General features: G+C 49.0%; 1 protein-coding gene across 1 annotated transcript in view; it reads left to right on the top strand.

Annotated features, from left to right (window-relative positions):
* The window catches only part of ATP6V1B2 (ATPase H+ transporting V1 subunit B2), a 36,506-nt gene that overhangs the window by 1,314 nt on the left and 9,646 nt on the right, over positions 1 to 25,546 (top strand). The window contains exons 2-9 of the mRNA XM_040414853.1: positions 13,189 to 13,244; positions 14,423 to 14,521; positions 14,627 to 14,720; positions 14,795 to 14,872; positions 18,249 to 18,388; positions 22,572 to 22,673; positions 23,797 to 23,894; positions 23,987 to 24,110. Coding sequence (XP_040270787.1) covers positions 13,189 to 13,244; positions 14,423 to 14,521; positions 14,627 to 14,720; positions 14,795 to 14,872; positions 18,249 to 18,388; positions 22,572 to 22,673; positions 23,797 to 23,894; positions 23,987 to 24,110 — 791 coding nt within the window. The remainder of the gene's footprint in view (positions 1 to 13,188; positions 13,245 to 14,422; positions 14,522 to 14,626; positions 14,721 to 14,794; positions 14,873 to 18,248; positions 18,389 to 22,571; positions 22,674 to 23,796; positions 23,895 to 23,986; positions 24,111 to 25,546) is intronic.

Raw genomic sequence — 25,546 nt, 5'->3', positions numbered from 1 at the left:
GTGGGGGGGAGGCAGAGTATATACAGGTGTGCAGGGAGGTGGGGGGGGGGGAGAGTATGTGCAGGGAGGTGGGGGGGGCAGAGTATATACAGGTGTGCAGGGAGGTGGGGGGGCAGAGTATATACAGGTGTGCAGGGAGGTGGGGGGAGGCAGAGTATATACAGGTGTGCAGGGAGGTGGGGGGGCAGAGTATATACACAGGTGTGCAGGGAGGTGGGGGGGAGGCAGAGTATATACAGGTGTGCAGGGAGGTGGGGGGGAGGCAGAGTATATACAGGTGTGCAGGGAGGTGGGGGGGGGGCAGAGTATGTGCAGGGAGGTGGGGGGGGCAGAGTATATACAGGTGTGCAGGGAGGTGGGGGGGGGGCAGAGTATATACAGGTGTGCAGGGAGGTGCGGGGGCAGAGTATATACAGGTGTGCAGGGAGGTGGGGGGCACAGAGTATATACAGGTGTGCAGGGGGGGTGCAGAGAATATACAGGTGTGCAGGGAGGGGGGGCAGAGTATATACAGGTGTGGGGGGGCAGAATATATACAGGTGTGCAGGGAGGGGGGGGCAGAGTATATGCAGGGAGGTGTAGTATACAGGGGGCAGAGTATATACAGGTGTGCAGGGAGGTGGGGGGGCAGAGTATATACAGGTGTGCAGGGAGGTGGGGGGGCAGAGTATATACAGGTGTGCAGGGAGGTGGGGGGGCAGAGTATATACAGGTGTGCAGGGAGGTGGGGGGGCAGAGTATATACCGGTGTGCAGGGAGTTGGGGGGGCAGAGTATATACCGGTGTGCAGGGAGGTGGGGGGGGCAGAGTATATACCGGTGTGCAGGGAGGTGGGGGGGCAGAGTATATACAGGTGTGCAGGGAGGTGGGGGGGCAGAGTATATACAGGTGTGGGGGGGGGCAGAATATATACAGGTGTGCAGGGAGGTGGGGGGGCAGAGTATATACAGGTGTGCAGGGAGGTGGGGGGGCAGAGTATATACAGGTGTGCAGGGAGGTGGGGGGGCAGAGTATATACAGGTGTGCAGGGAGGTGGGGGGGCAGAGTATATACCGGTGTGCAGGGAGGTGGGGGGGCAGAGTATATACCGGTGTGCAGGGAGGTGGGGGGGCAGAGTATATACCGGTGTGCAGGGAGGTGGGGGGGCAGAGTATATACAGGTGTGCAGGGAGGTGGGGGGGCAGAGTATATACCGGTGTGCAGGGAGGTGGGGGGGCAGAGTATATACCGGTGTGCAGGGAGGTGGGGGGGCAGAGTATATACCGGTGTGCAGGGAGGTGGGGGGGCAGAGTATATACAGGTGTGCAGGGAGGTGGGGGGGCAGAGTATATACAGGTGTGGGGGGGGGGGGGAATATATACAGGTGTGCAGGGAGGTGGGGGGGCAGAGTATATACAGGTGTGCAGGGAGGTGGGGGGGCAGAGTATATACAGGTGTGCAGGGAGGTGGGGGGGCAGAGTATATACCGGTGTGCAGGGAGGTGGGGGGGCAGAGTATATACCGGTGTGCAGGGAGGTGTAGTATACAGGGGGGTAGAGTATATACTGGTGTGCAGGGAGGTGGGGGGGCAGAGTATATACAGGTGTGCAGGGAGGTGGGGGGGCAGAGTATATACCGGTGTGCAGGGAGGTGGGGGGGCAGAGTATATACAGGTGTGCAGGGAGGTGGGGGGGCAGAGTATATACCGGTGTGCAGGGAGGTGGGGGGGCAGAGTATATACCGGTGTGCAGGGAGGTGTATACAGGGGGCAGAGTATATACCGGTGTGCAGGGAGGTGGGGGGGCAGAGTATATACCGGTGTGCAGGGAGGTGGGGGGGGCAGAGTATATACCGGTGTGCAGGGAGGTGTAGTATACAGGGGGTAGAGTATATACCGGTCTGTAGAGAGGAGTGGTATATAGGAGCGTATACACACTGTATATAGGTCATTTCAGACTCCATATTTCTGGCAGACGGAATGTATGAAACTGCAGCTGAATGACTCAATTCATGGTCATGTGATAGGCTGCATCACATGTCCTCCATCATGTGACCAGCAGGCGCCCCTCCCCCGTACGTCCTCCTGCCCGTGTCCGCTCTATCTGCACAGGAGATCCTACTGCTTCTGATATTTTGACCACTATATTGTCTTTATTTTACTTTTGTCTGTATTTTTTAACCTTTTCCTATAAACATTGAATCTTAATGCTATAAATGTCCTCCTCCGTGTAGTAGGATTGTCACCAAGCTTTTCCCACAATCCTCTGAAGGGAAAACAGCAGTTTTTCTGGGGATGTCTGGGATTTTAAGAAAATTGCCTTTGAGCAAGAAATGATATAAAATTTAAAAATACCTACTTTTCACCCATTATACACCCTCCGCCTGGTGCGTCCGGTACATCTTTCATTTACCTGCTGTAGCCAGTCGGTGGCCTCGATGATGCTTGGCAGCGTGGCACGTGAAGCCTGTGATTGGCTGTCGTGGTCATCTGAATGATGTACCCGACGACATCGCGGCTGGGGGTGACGGGGCATTTACCGTGTCCTGCTGGTAAGTGATCCTGAGCAACCCCTCTAATTAGAGACGTGGTGTATATCGATGATATACATGGGATTAGCATGGACACCCTTTGCTGTCACCCAGCTTTCCCAGACTTCGAAAAGGTAAGTCTGTCTAGTTTTGCAGGTAGAAGGCCTTCACCTATCTTTTGCGGAGCAGAGGCATAGATCGAAGGCCCACGGAAACGCTCTGAAGCACTTCCGTGGGCTTTCGGATCCATGCCTCCACACAGAAAAAGATAGGACATGTTCTCTTTGGCCGTGTCTTGTGGCAGTGGGTCCGCAAACGGAGTGCACAGGGCTGGTGACCCGTATGTTGCTGTCCGCAGCACGGATACGGAGCGCCTGTGCACGAAGACTCAAGGCACTGTTATGGGGCATCTGTGGATGGCACTGTTATGGAGGGGTTCTGTGGATGGCACTGTTATGGAGGGGTTCTGTGGATGGCACGGTTATGGAGGGGATCTGTGGATGGCACGGTTATGGAGGGGTTCTGTGGATGGCACTGTTATGGAGGGGATCTGTGGATGGCACTGTTATGGAGGGGATCTGTGGATGGCACGGTTATGGAGGGGTTCTGTGGATGGCACGGTTATGGGGGGGCTCTGTGGATGGCACTGTTATGGAGGGGTTCTGTGGATGGCACTGTTATGGAGGGGTTCTGTGGATGGCACTGTTATGGAGGTGTTCTGTGGATGGCACTGTTATGGAGGGGTTCTGTGGATGGCACTGTTATGGAGGGGTTCTGTGGATGGCACTGTTATGGAGGGGTTCTGTGGATGGCACGGTTATGGAGGGGTTCTGTGGATGGCACTGTTATGGAGGGGTTCTGTGGATGGCACTGTTATGGGGGGGCTTTGTGGATGGCACTGTTATGGAGGGGTTCTGTGGATGGCACTGTTATGAAGGGGCTCTGTGGATGGGACTATATAGCATCTTATGCTATGTGTCATACACAGATCCCACCCCCCCCTATAACAGCCCCGCCGCTCACAGCAGTATTCCTTAACCGGCAGTAACTTTTACTTTAAATCACCGCATCTTTATTACCTTACAATGAAGCTCCAGTAACCGGCAGAGCGGGCGGCGGGGTAACATCCCTTACTCACGTGACGCGCCTGCTCCGCCCACTTTATGAATGGAGCAGGCGTGTCACGTGAGTAAGTGACGTTACGCCGCCATCTGCTCTGCCGGTTACTGGAGCTTTATTGTAGGGTAATAAAGATGCGGTGATTTAAAGTTCAAGGACCCGCAGGCATAGCGCCTGACCGCCCGCATAGCAATGAATCGGCCGATTATTCGATAACTGGATTAGTTGACAACGAATCCAGTTATCGAATATTATCGATAACGTTGTTTAATCGTTGCAGCCCTACTATACACGGATGGCGCCTTCCGCCATTTGCGGAACGGCACGGACAGCCATTAATAGAACTGCCTATTGTCCGCAAAACAGACAAGAATAGGACAGGTTATATTTTTTTTGCGGAACGGAGCAACGTATGCGGACAGCACACGGAGTGCTGTCCACATCTTTTGCGGCCCCGTTAAAGTGAATGGGTCCTCATCCGAGCCACAAAAACTGCAGCTTGGATGCGGACCAAAACGGTCGTGTGCATGAGGCCTAACTAGAACAATGCTGATCACGTCACTTTAAGGGCCAGTTAACGGATTTTTTGTCGTGTTTCCCGCCTCAAAATCGGCTCCAAAAATTCTCAAAACAGCCCCCCTATTCATTTCAGTGGGAGGCAGCGCTTGCTTTTTGTTTCCACGTAAAGAAGAAGCCGCATGCCCTATCTTGGGGCAGAATACGCAGCGAATGTGAACCGCCACGTGTCTGCATGTTTTGCTTATTTCCTATGCGTTTTTTTAAACTGATCCATTGCCAAAAACCACACGAAAATGCAAATTTGTATTGAACACCCATTGGTTTGAAAAAAGCCTCAAAGAACCACAAAAAAAAAGACCGTTAAATTGGTCGTCACATAAGACGGCTCCTCCCTTACTGTGGATAGGGGATAAATGTCTGATCGGCAGGGGTCTGACCGCTGGAGCCCCGCAGTCACCCATGTACGCTGCCTCTCCATTTCGGGGTTAAATGGAGTGACTGACGCGTTTCCACAGGCCGCCCTTCTCTTGACCGGCAGGTTCCAGTGGTCAGACCCTCCCTGATCACACAAATCCTCTATCCTGTGGATGGTAGTTAAGTTGTCCTAACTGGACAATCAAGGGGTTAAATGCCCAGGATCATTCCACTCATCCTGGCTGTTAGAGGCTGAGCCTCCGCTCTAGGGCGGCACTGGTCCGCCATGCCGGGGTTACTCTGCAGCGCCGTACATACCTGGTGCAGTAGAATAAGGCCCCTTAATGGCCGCCATAAAAACGCGTATGTGCAGCAGTTAACAGGTTAAACTGATAACCCAGACTCTACCCCATAGAAATCTGCAGGGGCAGCAATCGGCCAAATGGCTTGGCATCTGCCAGTTCTCTGCCACATCAGATGGGAGAGACCAGTTCAGTCCTATGGGTGCTATCTCAGCATCACCTCATCCTATGCGGTCTCATGTTGTGTAAACAGGGGGCCTCCCAAAAGTTGTATTTCTTCATTTTTGTCCCCTGTAGTGACCAGAATGAGCCGCCGAGTCTTGTCGTGCCGGGCGCGGCCTTGTCTAGTCACCGTTACCAGTATACGTCAGTCAGTACTGTGCACTGGATACATTCAGGGGGACATTTATCAAACTGGTGTAAAGTAGAACTGGCTTGGTTGCTATCGGTAACTAAGCCAGTTCTACTTTACACCAGTTTGATAAATGACCCCTCAGTCTTGATTAGGTCTCTTAAAGGAGTTCTCCACCTCGGACAATCCCGGCTTGCTCCAAGGATCTCTGGACTCTAAGCAGATTGATAAGTGAACTCCAGTGATGAGCTGTGATCTGAGAGCCAAACCGGGCAGTAAGTGTTAATTTTTCTCACAGCGCCACCACAGAGGAAATGAGGTATTACCAGGTGTCCATGATCTCTGTAACACAGGCCAGGTCCTCCAGAACGAGACACAAACGTTGTAAACCCTTTCCATTCTGGCCAGGAGATGAGGATCCATAAAGGATTGTCCCACGCCAAAGATGTATCTCCCTAACCAGATGTCCTGGGAGAATATCTGCCACCTATGGCACCCTATGTGGACGGTTGCACACGGCTCTGACCTTGCTGGTTTCTAGTGGGCAGGATTTGACATGGCATCTGCTGCTGTTCACATTTTACCTACCCCCCCCCCCTCCCCAAATCTCTTCCTGTTTGTAGATCGAGGTTAGTTCCTGATTTTCATAACCCAGTGCGTCTCATTAGTCTTCAAATATTGAAGTTGTTTCCGTGACTGTGTTTTAGGGGACTTTCACACTAGGGTTTTTGTTTTCCGGTATTTAGTTCCGTCCTAGGGGCTCAATACCGGAAAAACACTGATCAGTTTTATCCTAATGCATTCTGAATGGAGAGCAATCCGTTCAGGACACATCAGTTCAGTCCCTCTTACGTTTTTTGGACGGAGAAAATAGCGCATCATGCTGCAGTTTTCTCTCCGGCCAAAAATACTGATCACTTGCTGGAATGCCGGATCCGGTATTCATTTTCATTGATGTGTATTAGTGCCGATTAATCCGGGAAAACGGATCAGGCTTTCCCGTCTGCGCAGACCTTTAAAAATGCAAAAACAAATGAATACCAGATCAGTTTTTTCAGGTGACACCGGAGAGACGGATCCGATATTTCAATGCATTTGTCAGACGAATCAGTCTGACAGATGCCATCAGTTTGCGTCCGGCGACGGAACTGCCTCCTGGAATCCTCTGCCGCAAAGTGTGAAAGTACCCTTATAACCACTTAATGACCAGCAACTTTTTTTTTTCATTTTTGCCTCTGTATTTCAGCAGCCATAACTTTTTAATTTTTATTTACGTTGCACTCTCAGGCTTTGTTTTATGCCGGAGAAATTTTATTTATTTTTTGCCGGTGTTCAGAGCTACGTATAAATTAGTGTAATTATGAATTTTTTTTAAATCCAACTATGGGATTACTATTTTTTTCCTTTATTTTAGTCTTATGTAATAACATACTAGTTCATGCTAATGCGTTAGGTTATGTGTCTCTATGGCGCAGGGTTGCGTTCGATTAACTCTAGGGTGCAGCTCATCACACAGGCAGCCTTGGGGTCCTTCAAGCGGATCGCTCCCCCAGTCTCCGATTGGTTCACAGGGAAACCTATGACCCAGTTGAGGGGGAGTTCCTTTTGATCCTGCAGTGCTATGGATACTGCTTGATCGAAGGGTCAGCAGCTGGGATCAGAGCCTCCTCCGACCCGGACTGTGAAGCAGGATCCTGTGCCAAGAACCCAGGCTGTTGCTCGCAGTTGCTGCTTTGTGCAGGAGCACTCCATCCAAACAAAAGACATTGCTGCAGACTGAGGACCTGCACCGCCCGTTGTCGAAAGACAGTGGATGGTCGTTAAGTTTTTTTTTTTTTTTAAAAAAAGCAGGAAACTGTATAAAATACAGCTGCAGCGATCACGCCATGCTTATCGTTCACTTAACACTGCAGCCAGTCACTGGCCGCTAAGTTCATAAGTGGAGGAACGAGATATGACCTCTAAGAACGATTAATGGGGCATCTTCACCGCAGGACCAACGTGGATCAGGTGTGACAGACTGTAACGGATCTCCTGGCACCCCGACTGGGTACCTCCATTGATGGATGCTCCTAGTGCTTCCCGAGGACTCCAAGCACTCCACTTGACACCGTAAGCACTGCCAACCCCACGAACTGTCGCAGCTTGGTTGGGATTTCGCCGTCTTCCACCCACCCTGGGCCCAAGACCAGGATCCAGCTTCCAGTGGGTAGAACCGTGTTGTAATCCCAGGGGAGTGTAATAGCGATAGCAATCCCCAGAGTAAATATAGCTGTGTGTCCGTCCCGTCCCCCAGTATCTTAATGAATGAATAGGGAGAGAGGAGACACGTGATGGGATTATCTCCTGAGTGTATCGTAGGGTGATCTACTCATCTACACCAGAGTCGGCTACTTATAGAGTCTTAATCCCATCACTAACACAATCAGTGGGAGTCTCATTGCAGAGTTAACCCTTTTTGTGTTGCTGGATTAACACCCTGCAGCTTTAGTGGGCAATAGGAAATATGTGGCATATAAACTCCACACATAAATCAGGGTTCATAGTTCCTTGTAACCCCAAAAGGTCTGAGGGGGTCTCCATACTTCTGGGTCCATAGTCCGTAGGAAGGAGGCTAGCCCTCAGGCTTCTCCAGCAGCCCCAGTGACTGTTCAGTCCGTCACACAGCCCCAGGAGGGTTTTCCAAGACTTGAATACTTGAATACAGTGTCTGATCGGTCGCGGTCTTACATCCGGAATCCCTGCCGATCAGCTGTTTGAGAAGGCACTGACGCTCCTGTGAGTACCGCAGCCTTCTCCGTGCTTGCCAAGTACAGCTCTGTACATTGTATAGCGGCTGTGCTTGGTGTCACGCTCAGCCCCATTCACTTCAATGGTCTGGGCTGCACCTTAGGCACGTGACCGATGAACATGCAGTCATTGGCCTAGGAAAAGGAGAGAGGGCTGCGGTGCTCACAGGATCAGCGGGGGTCCTGGGATAGGTCATTACATCCAAAGGATAGGTCATCAGTATTTAAATCTCGGAAAACCTCTTTAAGGCTACTTTAAAGACTGTAAGACAATTGCATAAACAACAATTCCACAAATACCACTTATTGGAATCTCTTCCTTGAGGCTGTGTTCACATCTGTCATTAGAAAGCAGAAGTAAGGCTGGGTATGTTAGGTAATTGCTGTTCATGCAGTTGCCTAATAGCTGTGGAGGAATGAATCCCAGACGGTATACGACAAGTTTCTATAGGGGCTGCACTCGCCTGTGACGCATCGGGTGTTCTGCCGCTGTAAAGCCCCATAGTCAAAATTTGGAAAGCTCCACATAACATGGAGATATTGGGGCTCACAGCACTAATGGACCCTTTAGTGTCACTGTTGTGGTGGTCTTCTCTGAAGGTAGGTCCATAGGACAGCATGTGGTATCCCTTCAGCGGCTCCTAGGTAATCTAGTGCTTGCCTACGTCACTGTGCAGTATACAGATCTGCTGGAGATGGAGGGACTAGGGTTATCATGAACAGGGCTCATTGTGTCAATGTCCCGTGACCTGGGTTCCTGGAAAAATGAGGATTTCATGTACAGTCACAGATGACCACAAAAGAGGAAATGAGATCTGTCCTGTAGAGGAGCAGATGACTGCACATTGTGGAGGACACTGCTGGCCTCTGGAGCAGATGACTGCACATTGTGGAGGACACTGCTGGCCTCTAGAGCAGATGACTGCACATTGTGAAGGACACTGCTGGCCTCTGGAGCAGATGACTGCACATTGTGGAGGACACTGCTGGCCTCTGGAGCAGAAGACTGCACATTGTGGAGGACACTGCTAGCCTCTGGAGCAGATGACTGCACATTGTGGAGGACACTGCTGGCCTCTGGAGCAGAAGACTGCACATTGTGGAGGACACTGCTGGCCTCTGGAGCAGAAGACTGCACATTGTGGAGGACACTGCTAGCCTCTGGAGCAGAAGACTGCACATTGTGGAGGACACTGCTGGCCTTTGGAAAGGAACCATAGGGAATCGATGCATGTAGCAATCTACTTCAATGGTGGGTCCTTCACTCCTGCAGCAACGTCACAATTTTGCTCCTGCAGAAGACGGGTGTCTCCGCTTTCTACCTTGCAGACCTTTTGGAAAGTGTATGGTCCCTACCAGACTATACAGTAGTGTTCTCCCCTCCCCATGTTTGCATTATAAAAGTCCCAAGGCTGGTGGGTCAGTGAGCTCTGGCATACCGGGCCTAGGTGACATATGGGTGCAAGATTCCTGACACACACATGAGCGTTGTACATAGGGCAGACCTCTGACCTCAGGATTATAGAGCGCGCCAGCTGCAACCAAGCTGTAAGGTGAAACCGTTTTGGTAATGGAGACCTTTAAAAGGGTTTGCCCCCTTAACATAGGACAGGGCAGGTGATGTCTGGTGGGGGTCTCTCCACTGGGGGACCCCATCAGTTACTCACCCTGAGTACTCAAAGTGAATGGAGCAAAGATTACCCTCACTCGTTGCCGCTCCATTCATTCTTATGAGACTACCACAGATAGGTGACCACAGAGATGAGGTTGGGGGTGGGGTGACCGTCCTTCCATTCCCTCAGGGGACTTGTGGTACCTTGTTCTAGTGATTGGTGGTCAGATCCCCACTGATTACATACTTGTCACCTGTCCTGTGGATAGATGAGCTATGGTGGCACAGCCCCTTTAATTTATATTATTTTCTGTACAGGATTAGGCCTCATGCACCTGCCCGTATGTGTTTTGTGGGTCACAAATGGCGGATCGGCAGAATACAGATGCGGTCCATGTGCTGTCCTCTTGGCCGCACAATATGGACCCATTGAGGGACATTTATTTATGCCATTACTCCTCAATTGTGGCGTAAAAAAGGTGCACATTGTGGCGCACGGCATGTGTGCACAATAATTCACGACTTTTTGAGCTGCTTTTAAATTTTTTATGAATTGCTGGGACAGTGGGGCGTGGCTTAGCGGAAGGGGCGTGGCGGAAGCTATAGCTGAAGCAGGACAGAGATGCACCTGATTTGTTAAAGGGGTTATCCGAGACTAAAAATTGCTTCCCCATAGGCCGGGCCCCTCGCACTGATTCTACTTACCTGGCTCCCCGCACCGCTGCTGCTGCTTCTCCCCGTGTGCGGATGAAAACACCACGGGGGGGGAGCCAATGGCAGGCGGTGACTGGGACGAGCCTCCCCAGCATCGCGGGTGAGGCTAGGGAGGCTCCCCGTCTGCCATTGGCTGGTGACCCCAACACTGCATGTTTTCATTCGCGCGGGGAGAAGCAGTGGCGGTGCGGAGACCAGGAGCCACGTGGAGAGCCAGGTAAGTAGAATCAGTGTGAGGGGCCCGGCATATGGGGCAGCATTTTGTAGTCTGATAAACCCTTTGAGGCTTCTGCCTCTTAAAAATCCAGGTGCGTCTCACGCCAGTATTGATATATCTTCCCAAATGTGCATCACAAAAAGTGCGGATGCAACGCGTATGGTATCCGTATTTTGTGCACCGCAGTACATGCAGCCGTGGGCATGAGGCCTTCTGGACCATAGGATCCTGTAGTCAGAAGGTGACTTGTTGACTTCTTTAGTTGTGTTGTGGGTATGGGAAGGGGACAAAGTGATCTCCTAGGATAGGCATGCCCAACCTGTGGCCCTCTAGCTGTTGCAGAACTACAACTCCCAGCATGGTTAGATAACCTACATCTATTAGGGCATGCTGGGAGTTGTAGTTTTACAACAGCTGGAGGGCTGCAGGTTGAGCATCCCTGTCCTATGATTTGTCCATGGACCCCATTGAAATGGTCAGGTTTATCAGACTGCGCTCTATGGTCTGCTTTAGCTCCAGTGAGAGACAGTTTTACTGTTTGGCCACCAGGTGTCGCTGTCACACAATGGTCAGGACTCTGACACTGATGGAATTTATAGAAAGTCCCCCCCCCCCCCATCACGTGCCTGGAGATGTCATGAATGACTACATTGTACATCAGTAGTTGGGTAGATGATGGGCAGAACATGAGAAGTGCTCGTCATTTCTTCATCTGTGCAATTACTGCTCGGGACCCCTCATTAGATGGTTTCTGGGCTTATTCAGGACAACGCTACATATTGTCATAGAGGGACTGAGGTCACTTGACTGGAGCGTGAACCCGTGTAAGTCAGAAGGACAGACTATTAATAAGATGCTACGTAGTTTAATTAGCTGGTGCTCTGCTTCTCCTATGGTGATGTCCCATGGGTGCTCCATTCCTTTTGGGTGACATGAGGTTTCGTAGGCTTACTCACATAGCATTCAGATGAATTGGTTTTTGCCTCGTCTATAGCGCTTTTATCCATCAGGAGGGTCCGGAGGTCTCCTCACGGTCACAAAATATGGACATTAGTGGGAAACGACCCTACAAATTGGACAGTGGTAGCACATTACATGGCACCTGGGATTTCCCTGCCACCCCAAGAACAGAGACTGGTATTACAGAATGCAGAGGGCAGCACCATGCTGTCTGCAGAGGCCATGAGGATTTAGGGTATGGCTACACGGCGACATGACGCGTGAATGTGGCACGTAATGTACGCGAGGCGACAATTGTTAAAAAATGTCTGATATTGTGAGTTGGGCACAACTTTTCCTCCATTGACTTCCACTGGTTCAGCCTTTTTCCGGTTGACATTCTGGCCATGTCACCACAGGGAGGGAGGTTCGTTGCTTGGACAGGACCTATCTGGTCGCTGCAGTAAGAGTCCTGTCCATGGCACTACATCCAATTGCATCTACCCGTATTAGGCTACATGCACACGACCGTTGTGTTTTGTGGTCCGCAAACTGCGGATCTGCAAAACACGGATGGCGTCCGTGTGCGTTCCGCAATTTGCGGAACGTCACGGATAGCCATTGATATAACTGCCTATTCTTGTCCGCAAAACATAGGACAGGTTATATTTTTTTTTTTGCAGGGGCTGGGCCACGGAACGGAGCAACGGATGCGGACAGCACACAGAGTGCTGTCCGCATCTTTTGCGGCCCCATTGAAGTGAATGGGTCCGCACCCGAGCCGCAAAAACTGCGGCTTGGATACGGACCAAAACAACGGTCGTGTGCATGAGGCCTCAGCCTGAATTCACAGTTTTTTTTTATTCAAAGTCAGAAGTGGATCCAGCAGGAGAAGACCTTCCTTTTAGATTTCTCATTTCTGGCCTCGGTGCCAAAAACCTGCATGTGTGAGTCGAGCCTTAAAGGGGTTATGCCGTGACTAATGTAAAAATTTAAAATCCGACATCACATAGCACATGACAATCTCTTTCTAACAAAACTAGAACCAGCCCTGTACCTCACATGTGTCCAGAGATCTCCACATTCATTGCTCCAATTGTTCTGTTAGATTTATTTCAAGCTGGCAGCTCAGGGGGCGTGTCCTTTCTCAGTGGGCGTGTCCTTTCTGCTGCATCTCTCTCCCTGTAACTGCCACAGCTTCTAACAGCACATATGGCTGGTGACAATTGAAGGTATAAACTGAGCGCGTTCGACCCAGCTCAGTAAGAGGGACAAAAACAAGGAACAGCGCAAACAGTAGGTGGCGCTATACAGATCTTTTATTAAATAGTTCAGTGGCTACACTACATTTTTAATTACATGCAATTACAAAAGTATTCCGATCCAGGTGCTGGTTTTATTATTGATGGCACACCCCTCCGGTCGGCTCTGGTAAAGTGACGCGGAGCAGGTCTGCAGGTACACAGTGCATGAATCTGGGTGGCTCCGGATATACAGGGTAACAGCTGATCGGCGAGAATGCGAGGTGTCGGGCCTCTGCCGATATGCTATGGATGGCCTCTCCTGAGGATAGTCCCATCAGTGTAAAAATCTGCAACAGTCCCTCATGTCTCTCTGTATAAGTCGATGATAATGTATTTTGTCTATTCCCCCCCCCCCCCCCCCCCCCCCCCCCATATTAATCTGCCTGTCCTTGCTTGCAGCTTATCGGACGGTGTCTGGAGTCAATGGACCTCTTGTTATCCTGGACAATGTTAAGGTGAGCAGATCTGGGCTTCTAATCTGACGTGGACGTAGCTCTGTGCCCACAATTTTGTGGACGGGTTTGGCTTTGAAGGGCTGCAGATAGGACTCCCCAACATGTGAACCTCTGAACATCCTGGGACTTTGATAATGATGGCTTATCCCTATGACAGGCCATCAATATCGGCTACGGCCTCAGACACCCGCACCTCCCAGCTGATCGAGGGGCTGGGACGCTCCTGCGAGCTCCGTGTCCTCCTCATAGCTTACCAGGCTCCGCTCCATACTATAGTAGCGCCATCCCCTGCTGGTACAGCTCATGAAGCTGTAGTGACCTGTAATATCAGGTGTCAGCCCTACAAAACGTTCAGAGCTGGGTCTGGTAACCAATCGAGGGGATGCGGCCTTCCCCAGAGCATTGGTTTTCCTGCAAAGACTTCTATTTGGGGGGGTGCCGACAGTCCACCCGTCTGATGGACTATTTACCCCATGGCACGCATTAAGACATAGCCCAATGTTGATTGGCTGCTGTTCTGCAGACGTTGCCACCACTGTTACCACCTCAAGCTGTACCCGGTGAACTAGCAAGACGTGCTGGGAGGTTTTCACTTTGAATTGATAGAGAGACTACAGGAGACTTCTTTATACAAAGGACTTCTGTGTGAAACCAAAAATCCACAGCCCCCAACTTCTCATCCTCTTCTATTGGCACGCGTGGCTTTATGGGTTTGCCTAGCCTCTGGGTTCTGCATCATTCTGCCAATCTTTGAATTTATATCCTTTTATGTTATAGGGGTTGTCTGAGATTTTAAAATTGATGGCCTGTCCTCAGGATAGGTCATCAGTGCCTGATCGGTGGGGGGCCGGCTCCCGCCACCCTCACTGATCAGATTTTTAAAGAGACCGTGGTGCTGCGGCCTCTTCCTAGGCCAGTGACGTCACATTCATCGGTCACATGGCCTAGGTAAAGATCATTCCCTTTCAAGTGCTCAGCTGCAATACCGAGCACAGCCGCTATACAATGGACAGTGCTGTACTGGGTAAGCTGTTGAGCGGTGGCGGTGCAGGGTGTCAGACCCTCACCGATCTGATGACCTGTTTTGCGGATAGCTCAGTATTATTAAAGTAGTCTAATTGTCTTTGCCTTGATGTCAGCGTCGCAGTCCTTTGGTTGATGTCTCTGGTCTTTCTCAGTTCCCCAGGTATTCAGAGATTGTGTACTTGACTCTTCCTGATGGCACAAAAAGGAGTGGCCAGGTGCTGGAGGTCAGCGGCTCTAAGGCTGTAGTACAGGTAAGACCAGAGGGTGACGCCTTCACCTGTAAATCTCGGCTGTACGCTCCTTGTACTGTTTCTTCTCTTATCCTGTGACATTTCTCTGCTGCTTTCCTCCTGCAGGTGTTTGAGGGAACTTCTGGCATAGATGCCAAGAAAACCTCTTGTGAATTTTCTGGAGATATCCTGAGGACCCCGGTATCTGAGGACATGCTGGGTACGTGTGCACCTTGTGCTCGTGTGATCACCATGTCATTTGCAGATTTAGTTAATTTCCGTTCTGGTTTCCAGGTCGTGTATTTAACGGCTCGGGGAAGCCCATTGACCGCGGGCCTACCGTGCTGGCTGAAGATTACCTGGACATCATGGGTAAGTTGGACAACCCACATGTAGCGGTCTTTTTTCTCGTGCATGGCATTGGGGGACACAACACAGCACCATGGGTATACGTCCAACTACCACTAGGAGGCACTAGACACAGTGTTGGCTCCTCCCAGGTGGGCTATACCCTTTCCACAGGCACGAGGCTATTCAGTTTTAGTCTAGTGTCCGTAGGAGGCAGACCTGTCCTGCTGTTTTTGCAGGTCCTGCTGTTTTTTTTTTTGTTTTTTTTTTCTCTTTTTTTCTCTTCTGCAGGTCTCGGTGATCTCCACCGTTATACCTGCTGCAGGCTGGGGCTCCATCGTCTTCCACTTTAGTTGCCCCCCCCCTCCCTGCGGGCGCGTACTTCTGTACCATCGCCAGTCATCCACATCCGCAGTGGCTTGCCGGCATTCCCACGGTTCCCGCGTTGTCTGCCGAAGGGGTGACCCTGCAGCGCCCGAAGACATCGGATGGTGAGTATATTCCCCTGTCCCTGCCCCAGGGTTAGGTTCCCTCCTGTGGCCGGGGGGTGGGATCCACCTTAGCTGGGGGTCCTGGGAAGCCTCCATCTTCCTCCAAGCCAACCCCTCTTTTTTTCTTGTTGTGGGGTTATATTCTTGTTTCCCCTCCTTTCTCTTCCCCCTTGGTTGGTTTTTCTCTCCTCCTTGGCCACACAGTCTTCTCCCCGGCCTTCCCCGCTACTTTAGTCCCCGGCTTCTGCCGGGACTAGGCCTCATCTTCCATGGCCCGTTCCCGGCTCCCAGGTGCTCCGTTTGCCCTGATCCGCCCATCCCCAGGCGTCGCTTCTTCCCCCCCTACCCTCCTCACCTAGTTTTGTGGGTCCGGAGGGCCCTCGGTTGGCCGCGATTCGCCCCGGCCGCCTCATAAATCGAGGCTCCCCGGCTTTTGGGCCTGCTAGGCCGCGATCTTCCCGGCCCCCCCTCCTTGCTTCCCGGGCTTTTCTAACCCCGCCCTCGGTAGGGGCTATCTCCTCCTCTCTTTCCTGGTCTAACGTGGGTTTTCTGTTGGAGGGGGTGGCTAACCCCTCCCCCCTCCCTTGCTTCATTTCTCCTGCAGCCCTCCTGACCACCTCCTATACCTGTACCATATCCGGATGCTGTTGCCGTTACTCCTGTCTGGCTTTATGGTGTGCCATTAGGCATTTTTCTCTTACCAGACGAGATATTGAGGCCTCCTCCAATTGCTGTGGCCATTGCACCTACCTCATCATAGTGTGCACCAAACAGCCATCTCACTCCCTTCATAGGTAGAGTTCCTGCACCGTCTCTGATGCTGCAGCCGTTACACCTGTCTGGCTCTATGGTGTACTATGCGGCCCTGTTTCCCTTTTTTTCAGGTGAAATAGAGGGCCTCCTTCAGTTGCCATTGCACCTACCTGATTGTAGTGTGCACCTGTCTTGTTTGTGGTACCGTGCGGCCCTATTTTCCCCTTCCTGGGCGGAACATAGGTACCATTGCCAATGCGGTAGCTGTTGCACCTCTCTGGTTCTAGGGTGCACCATGCGGCCACATTGCTCCGATCTTAAAGGGAACCTGTCACCGGGATTTTGAGTATAGAGCTGGGGACATGGGCTGCTAGATGGCCACTAGCACATCCCCAATACCCAGTCCCCATATCTCTGTGTGCTTTTATTGTGTAAAAAAACGATTTAATACATATGCAAATTAACATAAGAGTCATATCTTACTTGTGTGACCAGAGAAGAGTCATATTTTCAAGCTCTGACTCATCTCAGGTTAATTTGCATATATATCAAATCGGTTTTTTTACACAATAAAAGCACACAGAGCTATGGGGACTGGGTATTGCGGATGTGCTAGTGGCCATCTAGCAACCCATGTCCTCAGCTCTATACACAAAATCCTGGTGACAGGTTCCCTTTAAATGTAGTACCTCTACAGCATCTCCAGATGCTGTACTCATTACACCTGTCTGGTCGTATCTCTGCACTACACAGCCGTATTTCTACTTTACAGGTTGAGGACCTGTACCCTCCAAATGGGTTGATTGTTCCCTTCATGGGTTCCAATAGCCTTGTGGTCCTCTTGGGATTCGTCTTTTCCCATCCTCCCACGTCAAGTACCTGGTATTGAGTGGTTTAGTGCTACGGTTTGCAATTCCGCCGTATGGTCTCCTTCGGGAGGGACCTCCTCCTGTTGTAGAACCTTTCCTCCTTAGGCTGTTTGGAGTGCTCTCCTTCTACTCTCATGTCTCAGACCAGTGTGTCCCTGCTGAGATTTCCTGGGCCTGTATCTGGTTCCTTTTTTCCCTGATACTTCATATGCCCAGAGTTTCCTCTGGTCTTACACTTCACAGTGATATCTTGTTTTCAGAGGCTCGAGCCTCGTCTCCTGTTTTTGGGACGCAGGTCTTATCATTCTCTTTTCCTGGCCTTTACCTACAACCCCCTCCTTCTCCAAGGGTTGGCGGTTTCCTCTAGCAGCCTTGGGTTTTCACCTTTAAATAGGGCGCTTAACTTCATCACCTGCTCCCTTCACAGGTGAGCCTTGCTGTGGCTTCCCTCACTCGTTTGGCTTCCAGTGCTTCCCTGTTTCCTTTCTCCCCTGGCCTGTCGGGTTGGCCACAGGTTTTTTCGCTCTTTGGGTCTGAGACAATTTAGAGCGTTAGGTAGTTCCAACACGCGGTGCTGTCCTAATTTTTTTTCTCCAGCCCTTGGCTGAACTCGGTGTTCCGTTTTGCCTTCTTGCATTTGGGATTTTCTTCCAGGCATTTGTCCTGGGGTGCTGGCAGTCTTCACTGCTTCTTCCTTGAGGTTTCTTCCTTGTTATGGAACCTCTTGCCCATTCCGTGTTTTTTCCTGTTGGGTCACATGGTTCTCCTGCACCTGTATGCCCAACCGGTGGCATGGCTGTTCTTTTCCCACCCTCGGGGACTGCTTTGGGACGTCCCATGGTGCTGTGTCCCCCAATGCCATGCACGAGAAAATGTGATTTTTTTTTTTTGTACTTACCGTAAAATGCTTTTCTCGTAGTAGGCATTGGGGGACACAGATCCCACCCTATTTTTTTACTTCCGCTTCTCCGGGCTGGTCTCTTGATCTTTCCCGGTACGGGAGTTGTTGGTTCCTTGCTTTTCTTCTCTCTCCTACTGCTTTTGGTTCAAACTGAATAGCCTCGTGCCTGTGGAGAGGGTATAGCCCAACGGGGAGGAGCCAACACTTTTTGTGTCTAGTGCCTCCTAGTGGTGGTTGGACGAATACCCATGGTGCTGTGTCCCCCAATGCCTACTACGAGAAAAGGATTTTACGGTGAGTACAAAAAATCCAATTATATGCATTATCTAATTCATATAGGTTCTTTAAACCTATGTTGGTTTTTCATTTGTTTTTTTTCACCACAGGGCAGCCTATTAACCCTCAGTGCAGAATTTACCCTGAGGAGATGATCCAGACAGGCATATCTGCCATCGATGGCATGAACAGTATTGCTCGTGGGCAGAAAATCCCCATCTTCTCTGCCGCCGGTCTCCCCCATAATGAGGTGAGCTCAGCAAGTGGGTCATGGGCAGTTTCATTGGGGAACCACAAGTAGCATAATCTTTAAGGTTGATTGGGTCTTCTGCAAGTTTTATATTGATTTATCCTCGAGAGGTCATCAGTATCTGATCAGTGGGGTTTGACTCGTGCAGATTAGCTGTTTAAATAGGCTGTGGTGCGACGGTGAGTGTTGCTGCCCCTTACAGCTCCATACATTGTATAGTGGCTGTGCTTGGTATTGCAGCTTAGGCCAATTCACTTGAATGCGACTGAACTGCACCTAGACCATGTGACCTGTAACCCTCCCATTTAAGGCTGTGTCCAGAATCAAATTTTGGTGTTGTATATAAGCAGCCTCACATTATGAAGAAATGACTTGCACAGATTTATTTTTACACCCATTTTTTTTTTATAGTGGCCAAAGACTATCTATCTAATAAATAAGAAATTCCACGGCACATCCAAGGCATAAAAAAAGTAGATACTTTTATTCACAGGGACCTTTCTCAAGCAGTGACAAAGTGCAATAATGCCATGTGCTTATTTATACAGGTGAACATCAATAATCAAATAGTATAATTAACCATATCTAATACATATTGTCCAAAATATATCATCCTTACATTAAATCAATACTTTTCTCAATGCGCATGTCAGGACACCGATGCCAATAGTACAACGCGCTTCCGATCATGTGACCGCATCGGAGTGACATGATGCGTTCCACTACAGAGAAGTCTGGAACGCAAGCCCCGTATGCTAGCAGGGACTATGTCATTAGAAGTAGCGCATAGCAGAACACAAAAGTAACTATAGAAATCAATCAGCATAACATTTGCCATTATTTAAATGGAAAATTAGTGTATACTTAAAATTACAAATGCACAATATGCCATGCGTACAGGGGAAATGGATCGAATAATGATCCTGACTACATATATCCCATAAACCAGGGCAGTATATCAAGGGGCCGATCCACTATATATTGGTCTAAGTCTTACATATATCGCACAGATGTCGCCGTATTTGGCTATAACCGGGACCTGCTGGTAACACTGTGCATCCACTCCTGGACGCACTGTGCATTCCCAACAAGTAGTAATCCCAAATTGTACAGTCAATCATTCATTGGAGACTCCAAAGTGTATCATCTGACCCATTCACTTCTATGGGGCCCTTTTCTATTCCACGGTTCCGCAAAACAAATGAAACATCCTATCCTTGTCCGTGAAAATCAGGACATGGCCCCATTGAAGTCTATGGGTCCGCAAAAATACTGAATGCTATCCGTTTTTTTGCGGATCTGTTTTTTTGCGGACAGCATACGGCTGTCTGAATGAGCCAAAATAAAGATAAATAATCCATATATATATATCTGTTACCATTCCCCATAATGCATGGCATAAATCAAAAGATCCAATAGAAAATTTATAATAAAGTGAAAAAAAATATATAAGATTTTTTTATTAATAAATTGAAAAAATTAGAAAAAAATGAAAAAGATATACAAAAAAACTGCATGTGGACCGCAGATCCATGTCGACTTTTACATATATGGCGTCAACTTCTCCCCTATTCTGCAAGAGATAAAACGGTATCAATTATTTCCATAATAGAATAGAAGCACCGATTTACACACAGGAGGAATAACAGCGAGGACTCAAAAGTACACATTCAAGTAAATAGCCACGGATTGAAGTCTACATTTAATCCATGAGGTCTTAACCTCTTACAGACACAGGCAGAGGTGTTCCGATGATCGGAACAGAGGACCCCCCGCCCCCCCCCCCCCCCCCCCCCCCCCGTGTAGGCGATCGCAGCAAACCGCAGGTCAATTCAGACCTGCGGTTTGCTGCGTTTCCGGGTCTCCTCACAAAATGACTTCAGACCTGAACTGATCCTTAAAAAGTGGGTTTTGGAAAATTTCTGAACAATTTCAAGATTTGCTTCTAAACTTCTAACGTCCCCAAAATGATCCAAAGATGAAGTAGACATATGGGGAATGTAAAGTAATAACTATTTTTGGAGGTATTACTATCTATTATAGAAGTAGAGAAATTGAAACTTGGAAATTTGCAAATGTTTCCAAATTTTTGGTAAATTTGGTATTTTTTTTATAAATAAAAATAATTTTTTTGGACTCCATTTTAGGCTACTTTCACACTAGCGTTCGGGGCTCCGCTTGTGAGCTCCATTTGAAAGGGTCTCGCAAGCGGCCCTGAACGCATCCGTCCAGCCCTAATACATTCTGAGTGGACGCGGATCCGCTCAGAATGCATCAGTCTGGCGGCGTTCAGCCTCCGCTCCGCTCGCGGACACCTGAACGCAGCTTGCAGCGTTCGGGTGTCCGCCTGGCCGTGCGGAGGCAAACGGATCCATCCAGACTTACAATGTAAGTCAATGGGGACGGATCCGTTTGAAGTTGACACAATATGGTGCAATTTTCAAACGGATCCGTCCCCCATTGACTTTCAATGTAAAGTCTGGACGGATCCCTCTGAACAACTTTCACACTTAGATTTTTTTCTAAACTATAATGCAGACGGATCCGTTCTGAACGGATCCAAACGTCTGCATTATAGGAGCGGATCAGTCTGTGCAGACAGAAGACGGATCCACTCTGAACGCAAGTGTGAAAGTAGCTTTACCAGTGTCATGAAGTACACTATGTGACGAAAAAACAATCTCAGAATGGCCTGGATAAGTAAAAGCGTTTTTAAAGTTATTCACACATAGTGACACTGGTCAGATTTGCAAAAAATGGCCTGGTCCTGAAGGTGAAAATGAGCCCGGTCCTTAAGGGGTTGTCCGAGTTATGGAAAAAAAGATATAGCACTGTAAGGCCTCATGCACACGGCCGTTGTTTGGGTCCGCATCCGAGCTGCCGTTTTTGTGGCTCGCATGCGGACCCATTCACTTCAATGGGGCCGGAAAAGATGCTGTCCACATCCGTGGCTCCATTCCGCGGCCCCGCTAAAAAAAAATAACATGTCCTAGAAGAATAGGCATTTATATTGCCGGCGCCATTTGCGGAAGGCAACATGGGCGGCTTCCGTTTTTTGCAGATCCGCTGTTTGCGGACTGCAAAAAACGGCACGGCAGTGTGCATGAGGCCTAAATCTGATGGTCAGCGCTATATAACTAAGCTAAGCAAGTTTTAGGCAAAAAAATATCTATTTCCTCATTTCCATGGTTCTTTTCTGGCCCTTTGTTTACCTGCAATAAAAACAATCTCTGCCCCTCCCCCTGCTCTGCTAAGGGAGTGAATACAAGAGCTTCCCTGAGTGATATGTCTGTCTGCTGGGAGACTCTGCAGCATGTTGTATGTGTAGGACTACAAGTCCCAGCTGTACAATGACACTGCTAAGGGAGTGAATACAAGAGCTGCCCTGAGTGACATGTCTGCCTGCTGGGAGACTCTGCAGCATGTTGTATGTGTAGGACTACAAGTACCAGCTGTACAATGACACTGCTAAGGGAGTGGATACAAGAGCTGCCCTGAGTGACATGTCTGCCTGCTGGGGGACTCTGCAGCATGTTGTATGTGTAGGACTACAAGTACCAGCTGTATAATGACACTGCTAAGGGAGTGAATACAAGAGCTGCCCTGAGTGACATGTCTGCCTGCTGGGAGACTCAGCAGCATGTTGTATGTGTAGGACTACAAGTCCTAGCTGTACAATGACACTGCTGATACACACACGATCTTCCCCTACCTGCAATACTCTGCAGAACTTCTTTCAGCTCCTGTGCCCAGCATTTGTCTCCTCACTGCCTGCAGCTACACAGTAAACACTTCAGCCCTGAGTCTGTGCAGCTGAATGGGTTAAGAATCCTGGGAGAGAGCAATAAGCAGCAGCCTGCAGTGCAGGGGGGCGTGGCCAGCACAGTGACCTCTCCTGTACAGATCTCTCAGCTTTGTGCTATTAGAACTTAATAGCGTGTTCTTATCTGTTGGTTTTACGTAAACATCTGTGGATAAATGATTATCTATCATTGTTATATGGGTATCCAAAAAGTGAATTTCCTTCCTCGAGTATTCAAGTGTAAATTTAATATCTGTCAATGGTATTTAAAAATTGAAAAAAATTGAGTAATTGTTCCTATCTCTCTCTTTATTATCGATCTCCTACCTCAGGCGGTGCTGTACTACATGCTCATATATAACTGTCCTTGTCTCCCATCAGATTGCAGCGCAGATTTGTCGTCAGGCAGGTCTAGTAAAGAAATCCAAAGACGTCATGGATTACAGCGAGGATAACTTTGCCATCGTGTTTGCTGCTATGGGGGTGAGTATATAACGATAGAACAGCCTATAAATGGTGTTTACCAGTAATGGGTTTCCGCTGTGGACAGTATATACCTGTAAGCCGGTCATAGTGTTCTCCTGTTCTGACCCTAGCGATCAGCTGTCTTTTGTCGGGAATCCTGGCAGTAATCGTTCCGTTTCCCTGCGGGGCCACCGCAGGGGCGATTGAAGGGGTTTTCCAGGATTTTTATACTGATATATCCTCAGGCTAGGTCATCAGTATCTGATCGGTGGATGTCTGACACCCAGGACCCCCACCGATCACGTGTTTGGTAAGGCATTAGGGCTCCTGTGAGCGTCGCACGTCGTATAGCGGCTGTGCGTGGTATCACAGCTCAGCCCCATTCACTTCAATGGGGCAGAGCTGCGCCTAGGCCATGTGACCAATGAACATGGCCTAGGAAAAGGAGAGAGGGCTGCGGTGCTCACTGGAGTGCCAATGCTGTCTCAACCAACTGATCGGCAGGGGTTCCAGGTGTCGGACCCCCACCTAGTCAGAGTATAGATCATCAGTATCAAGAAAACCCAGTCCCAGAAAACCCATTTAAACATTGCATGTTGCTCATTCATATCAATGAGTCGTCTGTGTAATTATCAGATGGGACAAGACCTCCAGAAAGATGTCTGTAGCCCCTCTAAACTGTGGCTGAGATGAGGACCCTTCCCAGATAACTGGGGGTTCTCTAATAGGATGTATACAAATGGATTTCTAAACTAGTTCACCCCTTTGAGCCCAATGGACATTCTCTTGTGTACGACTGGAGCTTGTCCTGGCGTATATGCCAAACATGGCCACAAAGCTTAGCCCCTTTAAAACGTGGATGTGCCAAAATTGAAGGGTAACCATCTTTCGGAGTGTCGGAGATAGCCATGTGCCGTACTCTGTCTCCGGCACACCATAGGGATGAATGGAGTGGCAGCCGTCACGTGCAAGCTGCCGCTCCATTCATTCTTGTGTTACCTGGGGGGGTCCCAGATGTTGGACCTCCACCGATCAGATGGTTATCCTCTATCTTGTGGCACAACCCCTTTTAGAAGTTTAGAGTTCGGATGCTCCCCCTCTGGTTTCCTCTGCCTGATCTATACTTTCCTATTTCTTTAAGGTGAACATGGAGACGGCTAGGTTCTTCAAGTCAGACTTTGAAGAGAACGGGTCCATGGACAATGTGTGTCTCTTCTTGAACTTGGCCAATGACCCCACGTAAGTGCAGATTGCTGTGTTGGGTATGATGAACCTGGCAGTGCCTGCTGTGCCCTCAGTATGTGACGGTTTTGTCCCCCCCCCCCCTGCAGCATTGAACGTATCATCACGCCTCGTCTCGCCCTCACCACTGCGGAGTTCCTGGCCTATCAGTGTGAGAAGCACGTTCTGGTCATCCTCACAGACATGAGCTCTTATGCTGAGGCCTTGAGAGAGGTAAGATCCATATAACTTACAGTGCCTGAAGAAAAAGTAGGCAAAGTACAGTATTTCGGCAGAATGTCTGCTGCTCGCCCCTGCGTCAGCGGAGAGCCTCCACAGGTTTTCTGGATTTTCCCATTTATTGAGGCATCTTAACCCCTTCAGCGCCCTGGCGATTTTGCGTTTTTCTTTTTTTTTTTTTTTTTTTTTTTTTACTCCCTGCCTTCCTCAAGCTAGAACTTTATTTTTATGGGCTTTTTTTTTTTTTGGGGTGAACGACATAACAATTCTGCCACCGTTTCATGGGTTTCATCTTTATGGCGTTCTCTTATCAAGTATAACTGACCTGTTGCCTTCATTCTCCGGGGCAGCACAATTACTGCCATACCACATATATATAGCTTTTCTTGTGTTTTAATATTTAAAAAATAAAGATTTTTCATTTCATCACCATATTCTGACCCCATAACTTTTTTTTATACTGGTCTGTGGAGCTTTGTGGTGACTTTTTTTTTTTTTTTTTTTTTTTTTTTTTATTGATACTGTACCATTTTGAAGTATGTTTGACTATTTAACACTTTTTATTCTATTTTTGTGGGTGGTGAAGCAAAGTAAAAACAGTCTTATTTCCTGTTGCAGACTAGGCACAGGGGAGAGGCTTCTGCTATGAGTTCTTTCTAGATTTCCCAGTGTAGATGGCCATAAAGGAAAGGAGAAATTGCTGGGCTTATTTTCTTTATTTTTTTAGCTGTCTTGCTAGTCTTTTTTTTGCCTATGACTCCTTAACCCCTTCACATGTACGGCGGAAGTCGTGACTTTAAAAAAGGCCATTGCTGCCAGGTTTCTGCCCCTCAGCTCAGCAGACTCCCAGGCTAGTGGAGACAGAACCTCTTCCCTATGACGAGATTGGGGAAGCTGTTCCTTGGTGGTGATAAGATGGAGCCTATAGGAGACTACCAGGCCTGTCACAAGTATACTCCAATGTAGGCCTGCAGGTGGCAGCACTGCATTGGACTATACTGAATTTCCTATCAACTAATGTATTAAATTACATTAGTATATAGGAAAGCAATCTAATAATTGCACATCCTTGTCCCCTGGGGGGCTAAGAAAAAAAAAAGTTTTTTTTAAAAGAAAACCTAACACTTTCCCTGCATGTGATAGATTAGAATGTGACGTCAGGTCTTTAAAGACTGCGCCTGCTCCGTAGCGGAGTAAGCACTATTGCTGCCTAGTACCGGCTGTTTCATACAGCAGACACCTTGGGCTAATATCTGTGATCGGCAGTAATACAAGTCACGGACATTTAACCCCTCAGATGCCACGGTCAAATGTGACCACAGCATCTGAAAGGCTCCCAAGTATATATCATAAAAAAACGTAAGCGTGCATTTTTCAGGCAGGAACGCCTGACCCTCTCTGAGATCAGGAAAGGCATTCTACTGAAGTAA

This window comes from Bufo bufo, chromosome 1, assembly GCF_905171765.1.
Source record: "Bufo bufo chromosome 1, aBufBuf1.1, whole genome shotgun sequence".
Classification (NCBI taxonomy): domain Eukaryota; kingdom Metazoa; phylum Chordata; class Amphibia; order Anura; family Bufonidae; genus Bufo; species Bufo bufo.
This window is presented reverse-complemented; position numbering and strand designations above follow the sequence as displayed.